We start from the raw sequence: 20218 nt of genomic DNA on the forward strand, positions 1-20218 counted from the left end.
CTTTTTACAGTTCCTCTCTCTCCTCTTCACTCTGCCTCTTCTATGCCTCTGTCTAACCTTGCCTCCATCTCTTTCTCTCCAAAGGGCCATAAGTCCATTTCTCTAATCACTGTGCACTTCTCAAGAGTCAGCACCACACCTATCTCCAGCATTTTCCTTCCGTCTTTCTTCTATTCATCTCTTTATAATCTCCTCTGTTTGTGAGTAGATTATGGGGGCTGGGAAAACCTGATCGTTAAAGTAGCTGTCATCAGCCAGAGAATGTCACTGTTGGGCTGTAGATCTTCTGCCTGCCCCGCCTTCGCATGCACCTAACCCCGCTCCTAGAGAACCAAATATACACATAGTCATGTCTTTTCTGCCTTCCATTTCATTCTGTTAAGGATCTTTTTCTATCAGCATTAAAAGGATATTTACTCCACTGTCACCACATTCCCTGGGCCTCCACATCTTTGCTGCTTGGCTATACCTCTTATCCCTTCCTAACCAAACAAACCACCTATATATTATTGGTACCAGTGCCTGGGCAAGAATAAATACTGAGTAGATGGATGGATGAATAGATGGATGGATGAATGGACAAATGGATGAAAGAATGATGCCAAGCTACTGAGTACTGATTTAGATGGGAATATATACTGTTATCCTCATTAGTAATATGATTTACTTTTCTCCAGAAATTTCACCCTCATCTGTTATACCAGTGAGTCAATACAATGTGCTCAGATAAATAAATATTTAAAAAGCAATCTTACTTTTTTTTCTTTATCAACTTAAGTCTTCACTGAGGAAGGTTTGCCCAATGTATTCTACATACTGATGGTAATTTCAAAGCTTTACCCTGTGTCTGAGAATAACTTCTTTTGTTTGGTTTTATTTTGAGAGTTTCAAATGCAGCCCAGGCTCTCCTTGAATTTACTTTGTTGCTGAGGATGGCTTTGACTCCTCCTCCTGACTCTACATTCTAGATGTGTGTTACCATCTTGATTTGTTGGTAACTCTTAACCCTTTCCATGGTAACCACATAACTAGCATTCACTATTTACAGGTCTCCAATTATAGATTAAAGATGGCATTAGTAGTTTTATCCCTGCTTTTCTGCAGCCCTACAGAACACATGAAACATGAACACATTGGAATTGCTTGAAAACCACTGATTGCCTACTGACTTCCACACCCAATGTGCCTTTTACAGAAATTACAACTACTTGCCTTTTGGTGCCAAGAAGCCCTGTGTCTCCTTCATCAGTTCCTGGGGAGACCAGACATTCAGACTACACTGGTCCAACATGCTAGAAAAAATGGCTGACCTCTTGGTAGGTGGCTTCATAGACAGAGTGGGAAACTGGGGACAAAGATAAACCTTTTTATTCAATCAGGGTCTTGACCTTAGGTTAAATACCACTGAACTGGGTGCTACTGCATTTCTTGGCTTCTACCATGTGGACCCAGAGGAATGAGAATGTTTTGTAAAACCCCTGGGGTTCAAATCAATCTATCCAAAGCAGAATCCAAACTAACCAAATCTGCCTTCTAGTCTCACAATACCTAACATGAGGCAGAAGCATGAAGGCATCTCACAAAGTTGACATCTGGCTATAACTTGTCCTCTCTCCTACTCTCAGATTTCCTCCCTGTTCCATATGTCCCATTGGGAGGGACATCCTCTAATCCTCTACTGGCAGTCCACAGGCCCCACTAGATGACTCTTATCTTAACTTCCTATTCCTCTAGAGCCTACACTAAGGACAGAATTCTATCTCCCTCCTCTTTGTTCCACACCCTCACTTCTGAAAAGCAAAACAGCGTCTCCCATTGTGGGATTCTAGGAATTGCATAACTAGACTCTGAAGATAACTTGAGAGGCCTAGCTGGCTCACACAATGTGGAGGCCACGGGCTTTGTAAGTCTAGTCTTGTTTATTCTTCAGACAGAGTACTTTTAGTTCATCACTGAGAGAGCAAGGAATTAGAAAAGACTGGTCAATGTCAATAGGCCTTCATGGTCTCCATGACAAAGTGTACTCCCCACATGGTGGTGGTGTAGGTGGCTCCTATTAGTTTCCTATTTTATAAATGAGAAAAGTGTGCATAACAGGACTAGTTCACTAGTAAGAGGCACCCCAGATTGGAACCCAGGTAGCCCAAACCAGAGCCTGAATCTTTACTCCACTGTGATGCCTGTTCCTCAGATACTGGAGATGCAAAGACGAGAGCTTGAGTCATCAGGCACCAGGCTTTGGCGGATATTAGGAAATGCAGCTTTGTAAATTCTAGCAGAGCAGTAAGAATAGGACTCCCCATTTTTCTCTGAGTAGAACATTAGACATCTCCTGAGTAGAATCCTAGAATTCAGGCCCAAAGACAACTGTAAAATTATTATGTACATCAGTATATAGTCACTGCTGCTGCCAACCTGCCCCATTCCCTGTCACCAAACCTGACATACTCAGAAGAACAAGTACCTTTTTAATGGCAGTAGGATATTACTCTGTAATATTGATTTAAATGTTGATTTTGAAGTTGTTTAATAATTACATGTAAAATTTTAAATTATGAAATATTTCTCATGATACTAGTTTTCTACAAGGTGAGTGACAAAAAAAAATGGTGCTTAGGTAGATAGGAATGGATCTGGAGCACAATGGCTCTGAGTGATGTGGGCGAGGATGCACATCTGGACTTACAGAAAGGAGGGGTCAGAGTAGGAGCACAGCATCTGCGTTTCCAGGCCAAGTTCAGGAAGGTAAAGGGGCTCATCCTGTCTCCAAAACTCAGAGACAAAGATAGCCAGCTGTTGTTTCTGGGCTATGACAATCAATGATGTCTATACAAGTCCCATGGCTCTGTGGTTTGTCTTCAGGAAGAAGGCATAGAAGAAGTGAGGGAGCTGGTCAAGGTTTCTGAGGAGGCGCCGGAAGAGAAGATGAAGACGGTACTCTGTGACTTCATCAGTCAAAGCAGGTGGGTGACGCCATCAGAGATGAGCTCAGACGAACTCAGCTCTTAACGACCTTGAGAAATCAGCTATGCTCATGCATGTTGGATGGGCACTTCACAGTGCTGTATCAGCTCCCAGCACTCTTCAATAACTAAAACAGAAGCCAAGGGGGAAAAGCCAAAAGGAGATACACCCACTGCTCAGATTCATATGGAACAAGAAAAAAAATCCTCATAGCATTAGCACCAAGTCATTAGTGATGGTCACATTAACAGCAAGGGGATTCTGTAGCTGGATAAATGGAAGGTGGGGTTCTCTGGGGCCTTTGGAGGCAGCTTGCCCCCATGGGAGCATCTTGGACCATCTTGAAATTAACTCAGTCAAGGCAAGCAAAAATAAGAATTTGCTAAAACAGACTTACTAAAAAGTGAGTGGAGATTAAATTATATCAAAGGTAAACCCCAGTATACAGGCAATAGGAATACCCAGTATTCTGCTGCATGTGTGTATATTCATGTGTATATATCTATCTTCATATATGTACATACACACCCATAGTAAGCAAAGAAATAAATGTGTTGCTTGTGCTATCTTTATCCATTTTCACTTTTTCAGCCCAAAGGAATATTAACCATGAGTCCTGCTGTGAGCCGAGCACCAGTTACAATTCCTTTGAAACACCTTTTAAAAGCTTCATAACCTCATATCTCATGTTGGAAAGTGTTGGCAAGCAAGTAATAGCTCAATAACTCTTCCATATTATGGGAGGACTTGAAGATGATAATTAGCTGTCCCTCTTTTTCTTCAAGTTTTCAGTCAATTGAAAGAACACTCATATGTGTCAGTAATCAAAATGGTAGTTTTATAGTCGGGAACAGTGGGTCTGAGAAAGCAGGCTGGACCCGAGGTCAGATTGGAATTCTCGCTTCCTGAGCCTTTCTTCATCAAGCAGGTGGTCTTCTGAGACTGTCTCTACAGCAAGGGCAAGAAGCCATTCATCACGTAGAGGTGACCAGGCTGCCCACAGCCAGAGGGTAGGCTGGGTCTATGAGACGGGAACGAATCAAAGCAACCACATCACTCACCCCAGTTGTGATGCAGGGGAAAAATGTATTTCCATTAGCCTCTGTGTGATAGGAGAGACCCTAGGCAGCTGACATGTCTACTTGGGCTGATCCATCCCAGAGAGGGGGATGGGATCCCCTGTCCTTTTAGTAAACACAGGGATGCAACAAGAGTACTCCCAACTCAAAATATGACCATTTTATTCTTTATAAAAAGGGACAGGAAATGCAGTTTTAATAGGATCCTCAAAGAGAGTGTGGCAGGGTTTCCAATAGGCCCCAGGCAGAGCCTGCGTTTGGGGTCTCTCGTCCTAGATTCCCCTTTGTAAGTTTCCTTTATGATTGTTCACCACAGAAGGACCACACACTTATTGTTATGGATATGACATTAAAAGATATATTTCCAGTTTTCTGTACATTCCTACTTTCAGAGAAAAGAGGTTAATTTTTCCTCCTGAACTGTTTTTCCCTGCCTTAGCTGACACACATCCTCACATACACACACTCATAAAACACGTTGTTTCTTCCCAGTGACAGCAGAAATTCGTCCAGTGGGCTGCACAGTAATATATCACACATAGATAGATCATAATAAGTTTAATTTATCTTTAACAACAGTTCATTGTTCCATTTATTCTATCACCATGGCAAATACTCTATAAATATACTCTTTAAAGATCATTCCATTATTCCCAAAGGATAAGAATTCAATTCTTAAATCAAATTATGCACATGTTAAAATGTTCATGGGTTCTATCAAGTAGTTTGTAAAAAAAAAAAAATAACCAGGTACTTCTACAGTAGCACACATTTTCTATACTCTCCCTACCACCATTAATTTTGGATGACATTACTTTTATAAGTGAAGTAGCATTGATTTTAATATCATTTAAATAATCAGTAAAGACAAAATGTTCATTTGTATTTCTTCTTGAACTGTATTCATAGTCATTATTATTTTCCTTTTTAAACACATTTGAAATTTTATCTCCAAAAATGTTACTCTTCAAGAAGGTGGGAACATATCTCAGTCTCGATTCTAAAATATCTGCTTTATATGTAACATTTCAGAAAAGTATTGGTGTGTCTTAAATGTGTAAGACTGACTGTATTATTTCATGTAAATTTGTCATGAATTTTGATAGCAGTTACAATGGGTATGTATGAAGTAGAATTCATAAATCTCCTCAAACTAACACGGGGCCTGGGTAAAATTTTCAATTTTCTTTCTTAATTAGAAATAATTAGCACACCATTGTTTAAACCTGAATTTAGAAACCTTGGTTCTGTGGATCTATCAGCTATCCATTGTGCCATGGAGAGTAGATTTTTTTTTCAGTTCTCTGGAAACACACAAATGGATTTTCACTAAGTAAGCTGCAAAACGGATACTCTCTTTCAGAGCCTTTATCTCTGAAGCAGAGAAGAAGCCGAAGACGCTGAACCAAACTGCGTTAGATAAGAAACGACTCACGCTCTGTTGGCAAGAGCTGGTATGTGGAAACCTATTTATATTTTGAACACAGCTAAAGCATGTGCTTTAAAAATAAACCTCACAGATGACACATAGGTCGTAGGGCAAACAAGGACAAGGCTTAAAGAACATATTTTTTTCTGTGAGGTAGAAACAGCAGTGGGAAAGAATGTGTGTTGTTTAAGAAGGGAACTCATCTATTGTAGATTCACAAGGACGATCTGCAAGCCCAGGAGTTCAACTTTTCACACGGGGTCCGCTGCCCTTGTTTATTTCTTCTGAAATTTGCATTTTGCTAAAGCTGTTAGACCCAGGCTAGAGAAATGGCTGGGCGTTAAGGAAAAATAGATGCTCTTCCAGAGGACCTGGGTTTGAGTCTTAGCACTTGGAGGATCACAACTGTCTGTAACTAGAGATCCAGAAGATCTGCTGCCCTCTTCTAGCCTCAGCCCACATTGCACATAGTGCATAGACTCACGCAGGCAAAACACATATACACATTTTCTTTTTAAGGCTAGGCTGCTAGATTCTTTCACCTTGATGTCTGTCCCACGAACAAGAAGCTAAAAGAACTAACAATTCTCTTCTCCTCTTGCCCCATTGAAAATTGTGTTAAGCGTTGCCAGACTTCTTGAGGACAGGTGACTACTAATGCCCCTCTGTGTCCTGCCTACTAGCACAGTGTTTGTAGATACTTAAAGGTACCTTTGAGATGCTCAGTCCTTGTGTGATCAGTAATGTCTGAAAAATGCCAGCCCAAGTCAGACAGACCCTGAAATATCTGACTGTGAAGTTCCACCAATAACACTAAGGGACATTTGGGTGACAGTGTGATAATTCTATTAATAGAAATCTCTCAGTATTTTACTTGGGGCAGGGGGATTAAAAGATATAGTCAGGATTCAGAAAGATGGATTTTTAAAAAAATCCTATCTAATCCAAGTCCAGAGACTAAACCTAAGCCCTTCCTTCATCTTTCTTTCCAGAACACTTATTTTCCATCCCCCATGATGTCCAAGGAGACTGGTTTCCATCATCCTCAGGATCTTCCTGCTTGGTCCTCCCTTTGGTCCTCTAGCTGACTTTGCTGCTTGTGCCTTGACTCTATTGCATGTTCTGCCTGCTTGTGGCCTACCAAGCCCACATCAGTGTCTTAACAGTGCCTTGTGTTTGTTACTCTTCTCACCACAGTGAACAAATCCTATGAAAGAAAGGATTTATTCTGGCTCAGGCTTTGAAAGGTTAACGCTCAGTCATGGCAGGACAGGTGTGGTGGTGTTCGTGGCTGAGGGAACGTGTAGCTGGGGTGCTTCATACCTCATAGATTATGAAGAAGCGAAAGGGATGCCAGTGTTCAGTGGGCTTCCTCCCTTTTATTCAGTTTAGGATGTCCAGTAGATGATGGTGATCAGCCCAGCCACTCAAGGTTAGCTCTTCTCTCCTCCTTAAACCTCTTTAGAACTCCCCCCCCACACACACACATACATGCTCAAAGTTGTGATTCATCAATGTCCAAGGTATTTAATTGAATTGCCAATAAAACTTCACCATCTTAGACTCATGTCTTTTGACTCTAGAGCAGTATATCTTGCCTCCTAAAAGAATGTCTTGGAACACTTCCCACACTTCTACAAACCTATATATACCTCTTCCAACTTTCTTCTCCATCCTATATTGGGATACCCAGCTGTACTTAAGCTCTACTTAACCCAACCAGAAGCCTGGGTATCAATGGTGATTTTTTAAATCCCTCATCATAAACAGTCCAGATCCTGTTGATTCTTCCCCATAAGCATTCTAGAACTCACTTCACTTCTCTAGCCCCAGAGAATCTGGTGTAGACATGGCGTAGACGTCTTTTAGTCTATCTTCTATTTCCAAGCTAAAATGGCTTCTAAAATAACATGCAAGGTGATTACTTGTTCTTTGAAAAGCACTGAAGTTTGTCAATGATTCATAAGATAAAAGTCTAAATTCCCTTTGTACAGAAAGATGTATGACTTAGCATCGTGGCCTTGTCCTGCAGTGTGCCTTTACCCTGGAGTTTTGTTCTGACCAGCTGGACTCTTGCTGCTTGTATATCTGCACATGTGACTGCTCCTCTGTCAGGGCTGCCATTTGTTTTCTTACTGACTGATGGATTCCATATGGGTCAGGTCAGACTGAGATCCTCCAGGAAGCTTGACTTTACCATGTCTGATCTCATGATGCTTTATACATCTATTTGTATGTATTGCTTTCATCTCACAAAACTGTCAAAGGAAGCATCGTGTGCAACTGTGATCTCAGTACCTGGCAGACAGCAGGTATTCATTCTTTAGGTCAGCATTACCAGAAGGCTTCTTGTGTGTTGGACATGGACAAAATGCTAGGAACACAAAGCTGAAAGTTCTTAGTGTTCCTTAGTCTCTGAGGAATCCATAAATGGCCTTGATTACTTATTCCGAATTTACTTACTACCCTCTGTGTGCCAAGGAGTTACAGTATGTCATTGTTGTACGACAGTATCTCTGACAAAATTGATTGTTCAAGATAAGGACAAGACAGGAGCCCCCTGTCCAACTTCAGATTCCCTTGTCATGGAGAAGACAGAATATAGGCAGGCAAACAACACAGACATAAAAATAATCTTAGGTTATAGTTATGAAGGGAAACTCACCTCTCACCTCTCATGTAGCCCAGGCTGAGCTTAAACTTTATATAGTTGAGGATGACCTCGAACTATTGTTCCCTCATTTTCACCTCCCTTCCAGGTGCTGGAGTTACAGAGGTGTACCACCATGCTGATGTTATAACATAATTGTGTCTGGCATTTAAAACAATCTAGTGACTCAGATGTTTCTCAGATGGTACTTTGGGCTGGAAGTATCCTTCATAGTTCTAGGATGAGAAAGGGACATGTATTCTGGACTGATCTGGAGATCAGGCCCAGGAGCTGTGTGGCTTTTTTCTCACCTTAAAATGGAAATATTGGTACCCACCTCAGAAGGGTCACTAAAAGGAGTAATGAAAGAATATTACATGGCATAGAGTAATAAGTCAACATGGCTAAGCTGTCATTGTTAGAGTTCTTACTAAGCACCAAGGAGCTTAGTTCAGCTATTGTCTCATAATCATGTGACCTGGACACATTTCTGCACTTTCTAGATCTCAAACATCTCCTCTATCTACTCAAAGGAGAGATGATATCTACTGTCTTCACTGTGGTAGGTTTCTTATGGATGACATAATCAACTGTACAGGCAAAGCTCATTGGAAATATGGGGAAGAAAGCTTCCCAGAGAGAGTGAGATGAATGAATTGAACTCTTACGTCATTTCTATTCAGTGGTCAATGTGCACAATGTCAAACCCAAAGCCAGTCCAGAGTGTAGTGCTTAGTGTTTGCCTTACAAACATCTTCAGGACACTCCAGCGCAAAGCAGTGTTTGTTGCCCAGACTTCTGGAAAGATCTACAACACAACTCTTGTCCTTTTTTAGAAGGCAATGGCTGACGAAGCCGAAGGGGTCATTCAACAACAGAAGAAAAAGTTATCTCTTGATGAGATGATCCGTGAAGCTCAGAACTTGGTGGAGAAAATCCGCTCTCTTGTGGATGAGGTAATAAACTCTACAGGCAAAACTCATTGGGCAGATAAGGGAGAAAGCTTCCCAGAGAGGGCGAGATGAGCAAGTTGAGCATTCGCTTGATGATGGAGGAGGAAAATTTTCAAATTAAGCCAAATATAGATCGTTGTGTTAATTTCTCATAAAGCCAGAGTATTCAGCAGAGTAAAAAGCATGTCCCCTAACACAAGAACTGTCAAAGCAAGCACGTTGATGGTGGGAACCTTGAGGGGTTTTCAAGTATAAGAGAATCTAAACTCACATTGAAGAAAGATCAAACAGTATTTATTTTAAGGAGAGTTATACAGAAGGTTTTCTGCTATCTTCTTTAAAAGGCCTCATATTCACTCCTGCCAAATACTGATTCTATCTTGAATCCTACAGATGTGGACAGACCTCCTATTTGGATAATTACATTGGTTTAGAAATGCACATTTCAAACACAAAATAAGGAAACAGTCCATATGGAAACCTGCATTTCCTTATTGAATAGCTCAATTTTTAAATTTCTATGAAGTTTAGTAGAGTTGTTCCAAATGGCTGAGGTGGAAGTGGGTTATTTGGCAACTGGTACAGGCTCCTCTAGATTTGTTTTCTATTTCCTAAAAATGATTGGGGAATGATTCAAAGGCATTAGTGCACTTTTTTTTCTTTATAAATCGTTCATTTGAACTTTCTGGAATGTTACATGGTTCTGAAGAAATCTAACACTTTGAAGCTAAATCATTATCTACATTGGAAAAGAATCAACAGAAATCTGTAGAAAAGCATTCATTTGTTATATTGTGAAAAGCAGGCCACCAAAGATGCACCAACCCAGGTCCAGCAAGCTCGAGTAAAGTGATGTATTCCTACCTCATGACCAAGATGCTGTCGTCTTAAGGAAGAGGCACTTCACTGGCTTATTTGTACAGATGATTAAACACCTACATTGTTTAATTTAGAAGAAGGGTTCTTTTGGGATAGGTAAGCTCTAGAAGCACATCTATTAAATACCAACTATGCGATCATATTCTTCCACCGTCCAGCCACAACACACTATCCCGGACGTCTTCATTTGGATGCTCAGTAACAACAAGAGAGTGGCATATGCCCGAATTGCTGCCAAAGACCTGCTTTACTCCCCCATCCAAGAGCAGATGGGCAAGCACTGTGGGAAGATCAAAACCCACTTTCTTAAGGTAAGTCTGCTCAAAATCAAAAGAAGACCCATTTCTTTTTATCCTGAGTGGCTTAGAATTTTTAGCATGTGTCCATGTCTCAAATTCTTTTCCATGTTTTTCAAAAACAGAGGACAGCTAGGAGAACTTAGGCTTCTCTATCTAAATTCCAATCAAGCGGTTTCTTCTAGCATTGCAATTATTATGTCTCCAGACACATGTAGATTTCTTTCAATCTAATGACCAACCTGCTAGCTCAGATTTTCACTCCTTCGATTATTAGTGAAACTGGTAATTGTCCCGATTGGTTCCTCCTGTCATTTTTTTTCCGCCTGTATGATTTTCCCACGGCATCTTTCACAGGAGTTAATATATATTGTTAGATGAACTCCATTCATCCATACAGTTAATATGTTTAAAAAATTCAAGCCTGCCCTGGTTGTAAAGACCTTCAATTGCAAATGCTTGGGAATCTGATGCATTGCAAGACCAGCCTGGGCCCCAGAGCAAGTTCAAGGGCAGTTTGAACAACTTAGTGAGGTACTGACTTAATTTTTTCTTTAAAAAAAAAAAAAAGATGTAGTTCAGTGGCAATGAGCTTGCCTAACACATGCAAGTCCCTAGGATCAAGCCACAGTGTTGAAAAGAAAAAGAAAAAAATGAAAGGAGGAGGGAAAAGGAGGAAAGGAAAGAAGGAAGGAAGGCAAGAAGAAAGAGGAAGGAGAGGGAAAGGAGACGGAGAGGAGGAGGGGAGAAGAAAGAAAGCATTCTTTTGATAAGAGCATCAGTCATACTAAATTTAGGAACCATCCTATTTCAGTACAGGTATTTGAATAATTACATCTGCAGTGACCCCACTTCCAAATAGGGTAGCAATCTGATGGCTGAAGATGAAAATCTAAAACATGAATCTGGGAGGAACATAATTCAATTTGTAACAGAGTTCTGGGCAAATATTTACTGGCTTGGAGATCTGGAGAGACTGCTTAATATTTTTCATACATTTGAAGAATGTTTATTCTATTTTTCCTCCACTATGTGGATATGCCTGTGAGGATTAAGTGAATAAACTCAAGCAAAGAACACATACTTGTGCCTCACGCAGAGTCATCAGTCAATAAATACCAGTGTTCAAGAAAGTGAGCGTCCTCACAGTCACCCATCAAACTGAATACAGGGTCCCCAGGGAAGGACTTAGAGAAAGGACCAATGGAGCTGAGGGGTTTGCAGCCCCTTAGGACTAACAACAATATGAACTAAGTAGTACCCTCAGAGCTCCCAGGGTCTCAACCAACAACCAAGGAGTATACATGGAGGGGTCTGATTGTTCTGGCAGCATGTGTATAGTAGAGGATTGCCAATTCGATCAGCAATAGGAGGAGAGGACCTTAGCCCTGTGAAGGTTCTGTGCCCCAGTGTAGGGGAATGCCAGGGCCAGAAAGTGGGAGAAGGCGGGGTGGCAGGCATGGGGAAGTGGGAGGCAACAGGGGTTTGTTTTTGTTGTTTTTGTTTGTTTCTTTGTTTTTTGGAGGGGAAACTTGGAATGGAGAAATTTACATGTAAATAAAAAAAATATAAAAAAAAAAGAAAGAAAGTGAGCATCCAGCACCTTAGAGGACTTGTTGTCCCCTGCAGAGCCTGTCAGTTGTTTATGGCTGTGGTGCTTAATCTGACTGGATTTAGAATTGACCTTGAGACACAGTCTAGGTCTAACTCTGAGTACGCTTCCAGAAACCCTTGACTGATATGAGAAGTGATATGCCACCCTGAGAGTGAGTGGCATCATCCCATGGCTATGTGTGTGAGTTTGTGTGTGTGTGTGTATGTGTGTGTGTGTGTGTGTGTGTGTCAGAGTGAATAGGAGGGAGGAAAAGGGTAAGAGGTGAGCAATGGCATTCATCTGTCTGTGCCATCTTCCTGTGGGCCTAATGGACAGCCACTTCACCCTCCTTCCTCCACACCCCACTCCCCCCACCCCCTCCCACATCATGGTTGACTGTAGCCTCCCTTTATCCACCAGCCAAAATGAATCCTTTCTTGAAATTGTTTTTACTGGGAATTTGACACATTGGCAAGAGAAGTCACTAACATAGTGACTTTGCTTATTTCTTTCTGTCCTGTCCATAAAATAATTTTTAAAATCTACTCCTATGAAACTGTAAGTGTAAAAAAGTCAATGTATTTTTTTACCCGCCATTCATCCCAACTATCAGAGACTTTCTTTCACCTTCTCCATTCAAAGAGTGCTACAGAAGCAAGAAAGGTTTGTCTTAAAAATAGCAAATCATTTCCAAAGGGCCTGTGCTAAAAATACTAGAAAGTGCTATGAAGTTACTCTCTGCTAAATATTGTGGTGTATCCTGGCACAGTACAAAATTAGAACAAAGAGCAGCTGTCAAATCAAGCCAGGGGATAGGTACAGCTAGATAGGAGCAATGCTTTCCCACGGTTATCCAGCCTGCACGTTATCTCTATCAATGTGTTTATGGCTTTCTCTATCTGCATTTTCCTGCTGCCACTAATGATTGCTATGGATGATCACTAAGTCTCCTTGACTTCAGTTACCACGAGGGGAGCCAGTCTGGACAGGATGATTCAGCAAAACCGTTTCCGGTCTTGTTTCGATAGTCAATTCCCATTTCAACTCCTTCTCTTTTTATTCTTTCCCCACCTCCTTCCTAAAATAGTAAGTCTGAAAAAAAAAAAAAAAGAAAGAAAGAAAGAAAGCCAGGACTATAGGAGAAGGCCCAGTCTCACGTTGAGTTCCTAGTGGAGAATTTAGAAGTGGAAATAAAAAGCACAGACTGTAAATCTCTAAGCCAGAAATTCTTCAAAGTTTATTCTCTGGCACAGCCGTCTGCTGGGTAAGCATCCCCTAAACATATAAAGACCTGTAGGAGGTTGTGGTTGTCACACCGAAAAGCTGTAGACTTTCACAGTGCCCACGGGGCAGAAGATGACAGCTAGAAGATCTACAGTCAAGAAGCATCCATGTTTTTTGAAAGTCAGATTTGTTAATTTATTGACCCGGAGGATCTGTGTAGAATTGAATTAGTCACTCTGCCTGTCACTGTGTCAGAACGCCTTGCGGAAGCATCTCAGGGCAGGAAGGGTTTATTTAGACTCACAGGTGACCTGTGAGGTGACACAGTCCTCCGTGGTGGGGTCAGGAAAGGAACTGTCACTAGCCTGAGTCTGTGGCAACAAGAGCTTGTCCAAGAGGCTTCTTGTGTGGACAGACCAGGAAGCAGAGACGATGGGCCAAAACAAGAGAGGAGATCATCTCTGAGACCTTTCTGCTGATTAGACTACAGACCCAAAGTTCCTCTAGCCTCCCCAAACAGTGCCACTGGCTGAGAAACCGGTACTTAAAAGTCTGGGGAGGACATTTGACTTCCAAACTCTAACAGGGACTTTAGCGGACCTTCTGTCTGTTGGGTCCATTTTGGGAGGAGGTAGATGAGGCATAGGGAAGCCTAAGACTTGAGCATTACACCTCCTGCAGGATTTGATGTCAGCTGTCAGAACTGTTTATGTGCCTCTCCATTCTTTGCTGTCTTTTTTTAATCTGCTCTCCATTCTGGTCTCAAAGGGTTGAATAAATCAAACCTGGATTCGTGAGAGCAGTTGTGATTTGGAAATGCTTCTTAGGAAAATTCCTATGTTATGTGCTTTAGGAATGTAGCAGTGATCCATCCTGTGGAGTACTTTTGCAGGATTTGAGTTGATTTTTGGTTCTCACTATAAGTTCACACACACACACATACACATTCACAAACACATACTCAGACACACAGACACACACTCACAAATACATACTTACAACTGCACACATATATACACATGTACACACACATGCATACACATGCATGCACACACACACACACACACATACTCATAGTCTCTTTACTCTCAGTATAAGGAATGATGTTTTCTGCTGTTTTTACATTAAGGAAAAAAGAGCTTTTAAAATAAAGTTTAAGGGTAGAATATAACATAGTATGCCCCGAGCCACACAATTTAAATACCTAAAACTAAGGTCTGTAGGCTTAACACCAACTGGAAGATGTAGAAGCTCACATTCCACCCTGGAACTGCATGGAGGAGTTGGAGAAGGGACTGAAGGAGCTGAGGGGGTTTGCCGCCCCATGGAGGGAGCAACAGTGTCAACAGGCCAGATCCCCGGGAGCTCCCGGGGACTGGACCATCAACCAAAGAATACACATGGAGTGACCCATGGTGCTGGCCACATATGTAGCACAGAATGGCCTTGTTGGACATCAGTGGGAGGAGAGGCCCTCAGGCCTGAGGGTGTTCAATGCCCCAGTGTGGGGGGAATGCCAGCCAGGGCGAGAGGATGGGAGTGGGTGGGTGGGGGAGCACCTTCATAGAGGCAGGGAGGAGGGGATACGATAAGGGGTTTCTGAAGGGGAGACCTGAAAAGGGGAAAACATTTGTAATGTAAATAAAGAAAATAACTAATCAAAAAAAAATCCACACGTAACTAGAATACTCGCTCTATGTAGGTGCATAGACACACACAGCAATTGTGAGGAGCAGAGTGGGCCTCTAAACAGAGTGGAGTGCAATCCTTTCTTGCTCTGTGACATTAGATAATGGTGCATTTATCTCTCTGAAATTCATCTTCTTTATTTCTGAACTATACTTATTGGAAGGATTGCAGAACTATTGTGAGGCTGAATAAAAGAGTGGCCCACTACATTATGCAGGAGATAGAACATTCTCCAAGAAAAAAATACTGGGCCAGGGTCTAGACCGGTGTAAGTTCTCAACCAGTGCCAAGCATCTTTATTTTTTGGGGAATTACCATATTCATTAAACAAATATTTGCGGCGTTCTTCTGGCAACAAGCACTCTTCTTTTAAGCCTTGGAAACATCACTGTGAAGCACCAGACAAAAACCCTTGCCTTTGAGACCTGATGTGCGCGATGTCTACAAATGGTAGAAGTGCTGTCGCTGCAACACAATAAGCTGACCCAGACTCATCTCTGCTCTCTTTCCTTCCATCCTCTCCTCTTCCCTCTCTTCCTTCCACCCTATCTTTCATTTCATGCTGTCAATCAAACCCAGGGCCTTCCAGGTGTGACTCAAACAATATACAAATATCTACCGAATTAGATCCTTGGCCTTCTCAAATAAATGTTTATTTGCTTGAACAAGCTTTTGAATCATCAGGGAAATGATGAAGGGAGATTATTTTTCTTATTACAGTTTTTTAAATTACAGGTTGCAGAGTACTTACCCTGATTCAAAACAAAGTGGTTTTGTTTTATTTTTATTTTTTAGCTGAATACATAATGGCGCCTTTCTTTCTAAAGAGTAAATCCAGACTCCTCTGCATACCAATCAAGTACACAATCCTTGAGCTTCACCGGCCCCTGGTCACTGATGTAAGCTCTTTTGGTCAGAAAGCTCCCTGTACCATTCTTGGCACAGCATAAACACTCATTAAATATGAGCTTCCACGACCAGATCTATGTTGGTGTTCCTTCCTTTTTCTGGGATGCTCTTGGTTGGTGTTCCTTCCTTTTTCTGGGATGCTCTTGGTTGGTGTTTCTTCCTTTTTCTGGGATGCTCTTGGTTGGTCTTACTCTAAGGTGCTGACTAAGGTACCCAGCTAAGTGTGGGAGTGTCCTCCTATCCACTGGGGGTGTGTTCCAAGACACCCAGCAGGAGCGTAGCATCCAATTGCAACTGCAGTATACATAGTATTTTTTTTGTAAACACATACCAATAATAAAGTTTAATTGACAAATAAGAGGTTTATGACAATAGCTAATAGTAAAGTGGAACTGTTATAACAGTGTTCTATAATAAACCTCATCAATGACTTATTTCTAAAGTTTCCCACTTAATACTTGACACTGTATATGCAGAAGGAGAAGCAGAAACTGCTGTGCATTTGAACAAGGGATCTTCTTTCTTTTCCCTTGACTAGTGATGCTCAACCTTCCTAATGCTGTGACCCTTTGATACAGTTCTTCACATTGTGCTGACCCCCAACCATAAAATTATTTTGCTATTTCATGATTGTAAATTTGCTACTGTTATGAATTGTAATGTAAATATCTGATATACAGGATATCTGATATGTGACCCCTAGAGGGGTTGCGGCCCACAGGTTTAGACCCACTGCCTAAGTTTTTTTTCTTTTATCACTGGTATTAGCTACTGCTCTTGTGTCTATAACTAAATACCTGAGCAGAGACAACTTGAGAGGAAGGGTTCGTTCAGCCTCACAGTTTGAAGCCACACAGTCTGCCACAGCCAGATGGGAAGGCATGGCATTGTGGAGTTTGTCCACAGTCAGGAAGAAGAGAAATGGATGTTTCTGCTTAGCCCATATTCCTTCCATTTTCTCTTTACGGGATTCCAGCTCATAAGATGGTGAAGCACACATTCTGAGTGCGTTTTACCCTCTCTCCCTCCACTTAATCCTGTGTAAACACTCTTGCAGACAGCCCAAAGGTGTATCTCACTAATCCATTAGATGTTTATTAATCCAATCAAGTCAATAACAAAAATTACCCATCCATCACTTGAGTGAGTGCCAGTGTCCAGAACTGAGCACTTGGAGGACCTGTCTGAGCTTCAGCGTCTGATGCTCCCTGGCTCTAGTCCATTGGCCAGAGCCCAGCGGCACATGCAGTGGTTGTTGATTGAGTTGTTCCAAATCTGCTTTTGGAACCATCAGAGCAAGCTACAAAGGCAAACAGCTGTGCTCAATTTGAAGTCAAAGCCTCTCCATGGGTGCTTGGGAAGTTGTCTGAACAAGTTCTGGCTTGTGGTAATAGGACTTTCTGATCTTCCACAGAAAGAACTCAGTGTAGGAGAAAGAGTTATTGAGAGGCAATTCTAAAACCTGCCGGAAGAGGCACTTAGAAGAGTCAATAGAATCTAGAGAAGTAGCCATGTCTTAAGTGTCATTGGCTCTTGTCAGAAGCCCTGAATACAGCCAGGGCTGGTACTGGGACTAGGTGGGAACAGACAGATCCCAAATCCTGGTGACTGGGGAACAAAAGTAGCATACTCAATACATCAGTTTTTATCCTTGTGGTCTTGGGGTATATGAATTCCCACAAATACATTTGAGCGCATGCACACATACATAATACATACATAAACACACACACACACACATACCATATTACATGTGAGGCCAACACATGGAGAGGAAGCAGAGAGCTTAGGGAGCTTAAAGCCACACTGCCTAAGGAGGATGAAGGATCTGAATGTGTGTCCCAGTCAAAAGGACCTGGGAGAGCAGGCAGGACTTGCCCTCACACAGAGCATGGGACAGAGGAGCAGGACAGGCAGTCCTGAGTAGAGTGAAGGAGCAGAAACTCAGGCTGCTACCCCAGTATCCAAGGTTCTATGAAGGCAAGGTGAACCGAAGAGTTTGAAAAATAGGTAGGCTGTAGACTCAGAGCCAATGCAGAGTCTACAATTGCAATCATCAATCTTGGCTATAGTCATGGGTGTGAGAGTTAAAGACTAAGGAAGCTCAGACACTGTCCTCATCTGTGAAACAGGCAGTGAGCACATGTGTTTGTTAGGCTTATGTGATCCAGGACCTGGAGTGGCTATCAGAATTCGTGTTTAAGACTGAGGTTGTCCTCAGGAGTTCGGCAACGTGACAACTGGGACCATCTCTTTAAATTTTGTGATGTAGACAGAGCCCTGGGGGGACAGTCCTCTGTACAAACCTCAAGATATATATATCCAGGAAGGATCCATTTTCTCAGAAGAGGGTCCATGCTTGCCTTCTGGTGATAAATGAACTTTCCTTGTCCTCTCCCCCAGCTTCCTGGGAAACGGCCGGCCGGCTGGACCGTACAGGCAAAAGTTGACATATATCTGTGGCTGGGCTCCACTAGATACTCCAGTGCCATTTTGGACAACTTGCCAGCGGGCTATGAAGCAGAAATGCCCTCCAAATCATCAGGCACCCACCAGCCACCATCAGCCCTGCTATACCAAGGTATGGTGCCCACAGAGCAAAGGCAGACAGGAGACAGCTCTGATGGGCTTTTGTGCAAACAGAGGTGGGGACAGCATTCATGTATTTGTGTTTTAGTTGGGATCAACTCCCTTGCCTTCCTCAGTACAATTGCCAAGTGTACTCTCTTCCGAATGGGAAGTCAAATTTCATTGAGAAGTATTACATCTGGACTTTTGTATGCATTTCTGTGAGGGGAGGGTGGTAGATTTCTTCAAAGATGATGGACAGCATTAAAAATGAGTTTGCATTTTAAGCAGAAAGTTCTTGTGTGGTATGACTCATGAAATTAAGGTGATTATTTTTTCCTTTTTATACGGCCTTGAGGTTCGGACTGTGTGCATACCCAGTGCAGATGGTGTTGGGAAGTTGCTTATGTTTCTCTAGTCCAGTTCCTGGTGTGGCTGCTTCTTTATAGAAAGGCAGCTTATTCTGTGGAATTATTTAAACTCACACAGTTACTTTCATCCGGTATCGTTGTTTACGTTTCAGTAACATTTTAATTGCATCATGAATATTAATGCCTTACATTTGCATTCTGCTCTGTTTTCAAAACACTTCAACTTTTGTGCTTTTCTTAGCTGCTAAACTCAGCCAAAGCAGACTGCAGCCTTACCTTCACTTCTAACAGAAGCTGAGTTTTGAGTTGAGCCAAAGCTGGGGACACTGCAGAACAACACACGTTCAGCATCTCCTCTGTTGCATGACAGCCATTGGTATCAGTTGATCTTGACTGCCAGCGTATTCTAAGCAGATCTATAGTGAGAGAAGACAGGGTCCTGGAGATGTGCATACACAGTGGCTCAGCTCATAGAGTCTACAGTCAGTGTGTTATTTTTGGGAGAAAACACATAGCACAAAGTGCCAAGCATTGTGCTGTATATGTTACATGTAAGACCTCGTTCTGGCAATTCTTAAGTTCACAGAGGGGAAGAATACATTTCTGAGACACCCAGAAATAGCATGAGATCACCCATCTGCTGAAGGGTTGGGAAAACCATTTCCAAACACCACTTTCTTATGTGTCTTCCATTAAACCACGGAGTGCTTTTTATCTTTGGGCAAATAACACGCATATCAAATTAGCCCCTGTTTCTGTAGGTAGAAACATCTACACAGCCACAAAGCCCCAGACATGTCCGCTGTTTCAACTACCAACAACCCAGGGGAGAGGCCTTTCTGGAACTTTGAGATGTTGTGCAGCTTGTCATTTTCATGGTTACCTAATGACCTTCTGCTGAGCACTGACATTGGTGGTGTTGGCTGCCTTCCACACCGACTGGTGAATTTTATGCTCCAGAGGAGAGCCATTCAGCAAATAATTACCTTGCATCTATATATGGAAGGCATGGTGGAAAACCTGGCAGGGGGTGTAGTGAGGAGCGAGAGGGGATCCTAGCTTCAAGTGGGGCATCGGGGTGTGGCTTCAATAACCACAGGGTTGGGGGCATGAGGAATTAGGCTAGACTGCTCTGAGGCACAGAATCTGGTAAGATTCAAGGTTTCTAAAGAAACCTGCGGGGCTGGAGAGATGGCTCAGTGGTTAAGAGCACTGACTGCTCTTGCAAAGGTCCTGAGTTTAAATCTCAGCAGCCACGTGGTGGCTTACAACCATCCATAATGAGGCCTCACGCCCTCTTCTGGTGCGTCTGAAGACAGCTACAGTGTACTTATATATAATAAATAAATAAATAAAATTTAAAAAAAAAAAGAAAGAAAGAAACCTGAAATGTAGGCTAAGAAAATGGCAGCCCCTGGAGTTGTGTAATGTGCTGCGTATGTAGCTTCAGTTGGAAGAGCTGCTAACATCTCAGGATTGGTCATCTCAAGGGCAGCTGGTGGGCACTCTCTCAAGGCATGAGACCATCCCAAGTCGGCCTGAGAAATCTGCTGAACTCTGTAGTATGTGAAATAGCACATGGCTGTCTCCCAGCTGACTCCTGTCAGCGTGTT

General features: G+C 42.2%; 1 protein-coding gene across 1 annotated transcript in view; it reads left to right on the plus strand.

Moving 5' to 3' along the window:
* The window catches only part of Fer1l6 (fer-1 like family member 6), a 121966-nt gene that overhangs the window by 32565 nt on the left and 69183 nt on the right, over nucleotides 1–20218 (plus strand). Inside the window, exons 13-18 of the mRNA XM_031359265.1 lie at nucleotides 1196–1316; nucleotides 2863–2963; nucleotides 5407–5497; nucleotides 8959–9078; nucleotides 10113–10265; nucleotides 18070–18247. Of these exons, the coding sequence (XP_031215125.1) occupies nucleotides 1196–1316; nucleotides 2863–2963; nucleotides 5407–5497; nucleotides 8959–9078; nucleotides 10113–10265; nucleotides 18070–18247 (764 nt within the window). The remainder of the gene's footprint in view (nucleotides 1–1195; nucleotides 1317–2862; nucleotides 2964–5406; nucleotides 5498–8958; nucleotides 9079–10112; nucleotides 10266–18069; nucleotides 18248–20218) is intronic.

Source organism: Mastomys coucha, unplaced genomic scaffold, assembly GCF_008632895.1.
Source record: "Mastomys coucha isolate ucsf_1 unplaced genomic scaffold, UCSF_Mcou_1 pScaffold7, whole genome shotgun sequence".
Lineage (NCBI taxonomy): Eukaryota > Metazoa > Chordata > Mammalia > Rodentia > Muridae > Mastomys > Mastomys coucha.